Raw genomic sequence first — 4,138 nt, 5'->3', positions numbered from 1 at the left:
TTGGATTCATAATTCTCATAAATGCGAGACATAGTTGCAGGATCCATGTGCCATCTATAAAACATCTTATAAAAATTCTCACGTAGATTTTGTGCTTGCGTAAATTTCACATTTCTCACCCATATCAACTCCCAGGTATCCATAGATATTATTTCTCCTATATTTTGAGCCCATTTAATCATACAATCTTTAACTAGCTAAATTTCATTTTTGATGTGTGCCGTTGTGCCCACAATAAAAAAATGACAATAAAGGTTATCTTATCTTATACTATATTTTTCCCAAATTAAAAGTAATATTTAGAATCATGTACAATCAAATGTAGCCACTCTTGAAGCACATTCATGGAAATCAACAACTGTCCTGGAGAAACCTCTGATGATATAGGACTCGCTCTTTCCACTGATGCCTAAGACGATAGGCCTCCACAGCCAACCACAATAAAAGAAAAATGACATACATGGAAACATTTGATTCAAGCATATAATCCATGGTGTTTGCATCATGAGGTATTTTTCATCATTTCCTGCAGTCCCCCAGGAGCATATGCCTGAAGTACTGTTTTCCTATGCAGCAAGAGTATTGAATGCACAAACTTGGAAAAGCAACGACACACTTCCAGTGGAAGATTGGATTTTAAAGTTAACGGAATTTGCAGAAATGTTTAAAGCTGGCCAGTTTGGTCAGGAAAACAAAAATAGGAGAAAGACGTTTTTGAAAGACTAGAAACTTTATGTGGACTTTCTGTTGAAAGTAAAAAGATTGAAAAGATTAAAAAGGGACAAAGAAGACGGGTAAAATATTAGGATCATTATTCAATAGAAAGACAGGCAGAAGGCATAATTATATGTTTTATTCACTTCCTTCCTTTTCCCCACTTCCTATCTTTTGTTTGTATTCTTACTATATTAGAAATGCATATAATTCATTTATATCCTGCCTTTGTTATTTTTACAAATAACTCAAGGCGGTGAAGACATCCAGCATACTTTCCTCCTCCAATTTTCCTCACAACAGCAACCCAGTGAGGTGGGTTGAGCTGAGAGAAAGAAACTGGCCCAGCTGGTTTTCATGGCTATGGCAGAATTAGAATTCAGTCTCCCACTCTCTAGCCTGGTGCCTTAACCATTAAACAAAACTGGATCTCTCTATATGTTTGTTTGTATATATGTGTGTATGTATGTGTGTGGGGGGGGAGGAGTTTCACTGAAATCCAAAACATCAACTTTCTGTTGACAAAGAGGTAATCCACTTACAACCATTTAGCGACTGTTGTCAAAATCAAACACATTTACAGAAAATACCTTCTTCCAATGCTTTTGCAATTCTTTTCAATTCCTCCTGTTTTGCTCGTTCCTCTGCTTCTATTCTCCTATCCTCTGCAGCGATAGGCTTCAAATAAGCTATTGTAAAGTAAAACAATATGTATTCAGAGGAAAGAGAAATGCATTATGATTTATTGTTTCACAGTTCCGTACTTTCAATTCATTAAAAGCAGGTGGAGTTTCACGATACAAAATATTTAACATAGGCCTCTGGAATAATTTTAGCTTCACAGTGGATCAGGCTTGTTCTCCACTTTTAACATTGCTAATATTTAATTAATTAAGATGCAATTTCACAAAATATAGAAAAAAGGTAAATATAGACAGTATACTATTTCATACTTTATATATTTTTACTTATTAATAAGCTCTGAACTTCTACATTCAGAATGGCTCTTTAACAAGTTTTTTAATGCTCTTAATTGATTTATTAAATTTATATGCTGTCCATTTTACTGATACTGATTTTTTTAAAATGCTTTATAAAACTGAATACGCTCATAATGTTCATGCATCAATAAATATATGCATCAAATTGTAATTCTGGAAGTATAAATGCCAACTCCAATCAGGAGCAATAAAAAAATAAGTTGATATCATATCAATATACAACAAGCAATCTTGTGCACTTATTTTTTTCACATGAAGTCATCTAAGACTTCTCAGAAGATGCTTGTGAATAACTGTTAAGAAGCCAGATGAAACATCTGGATGTAAATGCATCTATTGCAAAAATATTACAGTACTGTTTAATTGCATTACTGATGTATTTTTCAAAACCAAACATCAGCTTTTCACAATGCAAACATAACCAAAAAGGTTATTTTTGTTAACCACTTACCATATCTTCTTGCTCCATAAATGATTCCCAACAGCAGTGCGGAGTATCTGCAGAACTTTAAATAAATTACAGAAATGTAAACCATAAAGAATGTTATACTTAATTCACAAAAAGACTGAATTGAAATATTCCAATGCAATGCAATACACACACACACACACACACACACACACACAAATTATACCATTCTGTATACCCACTATTGTTATAAAATGGTATACACATTATACCATTTGTTTAGCAACCATTCAATGTTACAACAGCACTGAGAAAAATGTCTTTCGAATCATCATAGCTTCCCCATGGTCATGTGATCAAAATTCAGATGCTTTGCAACCAGCATGTATTTATCATGGCTGCAGTGTCCTGGAGTTGGTTACATGGCCACCATTTGCTGGCTGGATCACAGCTGGCTTCCAACAAGCAAAGTCAATGGGGGAAGCCAGATTTGTTTAACAATGGCAGTGATTCAGTTAAATCAGGGGTGGACAATTAACTTCCCCACATAGCCACACAAGGAACTGGGACTGTTATGGAAGGCCGAACCAATAGGCTGTGAAAGTGTGTAGGCATGCACACAGGCCATATGTAAATAGGTAAAAAAAGCATTCACCTTCAAAATAAAAGTCATACAGTCGTATTGAATGTATAGGGTGCACTTATTTACATTTTATTTCTAATTTCTGACTGACGTCATGCGGGTTGGACAGGGACAACCAAAGAGCTGGATGTGGCCTGAGGGCTGTAAAATGCCTAGGTCTGACTTATGACTCACTTAACAACACCTTGCTTAGCAACAGAAATTTTGATCCCAACTTTGGTCTTAAGTCAAGGACTACCTATACAATTTTGTATATTATACTTGCTTTTTAGTAGCATAAAAACAGTAACCAGAATACAAAACACAGAATACAAAAATAGCAATAATTATACTTGTTTGAACATTTTGACCAGGTTTCCAAAGGTTTCCCAGATATTTTTATATTGTAATGGTATGTTGGAAGGTCCTTACAAGACAAAGGGGAGTTGCAGATTGTAGAACCATCATGTAAACAATATCTCAGCCCACAAAAGCAGAAAGGACCAGGAAAGCATTCCAGAATAAAGCAGGGGAGAAATATTTTCAGACTTATAAAATTCCGTTAATGTAATGACTACTGCTTTTAATGTAATATTACAACAAAGATAGAGCTAGTACTCAGAGTTCTTCTTGTCTGGACTACCTGGCAGGACTAACACATATATCCTTTGGCAAAGCCAAAATGGCTTTGAAACAGCATTCAAGACAGACTCTCCATGATGGGTGTATTTAGCTATCATTATTACATTTCACAAGAACTTTTCTGATACAACTAGCTTGTAGATAAAAAGTCTCTTTAATTCTTTGGGCATCTCTGTTAAATACTCAGAAGAGTCTGAATAAGACACCACTTATAAATGCTTTTTATGTATTGTAAATGGCCTGTGATTAATAAATGTGTGTATGTTTGTATATATATTGCATATGTATGTATATGTGTGTGTGTATATATGTATATGTGTATGTGTATGTATGTATGTGTATGTATGTGTGTATACACACACAAACACACACAGTGGTGGCCAAAATTATGGAAACCTTTTGGGAAAAGTGTATTTTTGAGGTTTGATGGCTAATAACACCACTTTATTTTGGAGTAGTACCATAAAATTATATATCAAAGGAAAGATAATTTAATCAAGAATGTAATGGGATGACTTCCGGTGGCAGGCTCCTTCGCTGGACGCAGCTGCTTGCTGCTCCCGCCTGTTTCCGCGTAAAAGCCGGTTTGACAGCCTGCATCAGCTGTCAAACGGCTTGATACCTTTCCCCTGGGCATAGGGGGAAAGGTGAGCTGCCCGAGGTAGGAGTTGAGTTCCCGAGTCGTCCCTTGTGGACGATGTAGGTGAGAACTCCTCCGGAGCCTCGGGATTCTCCGCGATCCAGGACGTC

The 4,138-nt window shown here is 36.0% G+C and overlaps 1 protein-coding gene across 1 annotated transcript in view; it reads right to left on the bottom strand.

Moving 5' to 3' along the window:
• Positions 1–1,252: 1,252 nt before the first annotated feature.
• Positions 1,253–4,138, bottom strand: part of LOC107298671 (ATP synthase subunit e, mitochondrial-like) — an 8,539-nt gene continuing 5,653 nt past the window's right edge. The window contains exons 2-3 of the mRNA XM_015828047.1: positions 2,167–2,221; positions 1,253–1,403 (exon numbers count right to left, since the gene is read on the bottom strand). Coding sequence (XP_015683533.1) covers positions 1,282–1,403; positions 2,167–2,221 — 177 coding nt within the window. The 3' untranslated portion in view covers positions 1,253–1,281. The remainder of the gene's footprint in view (positions 1,404–2,166; positions 2,222–4,138) is intronic.

This window comes from Protobothrops mucrosquamatus, unplaced genomic scaffold (genome assembly GCF_001527695.2).
Source record: "Protobothrops mucrosquamatus isolate PMUCROS unplaced genomic scaffold, P.Mucros_1.0 scaffold4181, whole genome shotgun sequence".
In the NCBI taxonomy this organism is placed as follows: domain Eukaryota; kingdom Metazoa; phylum Chordata; class Lepidosauria; order Squamata; family Viperidae; genus Protobothrops; species Protobothrops mucrosquamatus.
Note: the sequence above shows the minus strand (reverse complement) of the source record. Positions and strands in the feature narration are given on the sequence as shown.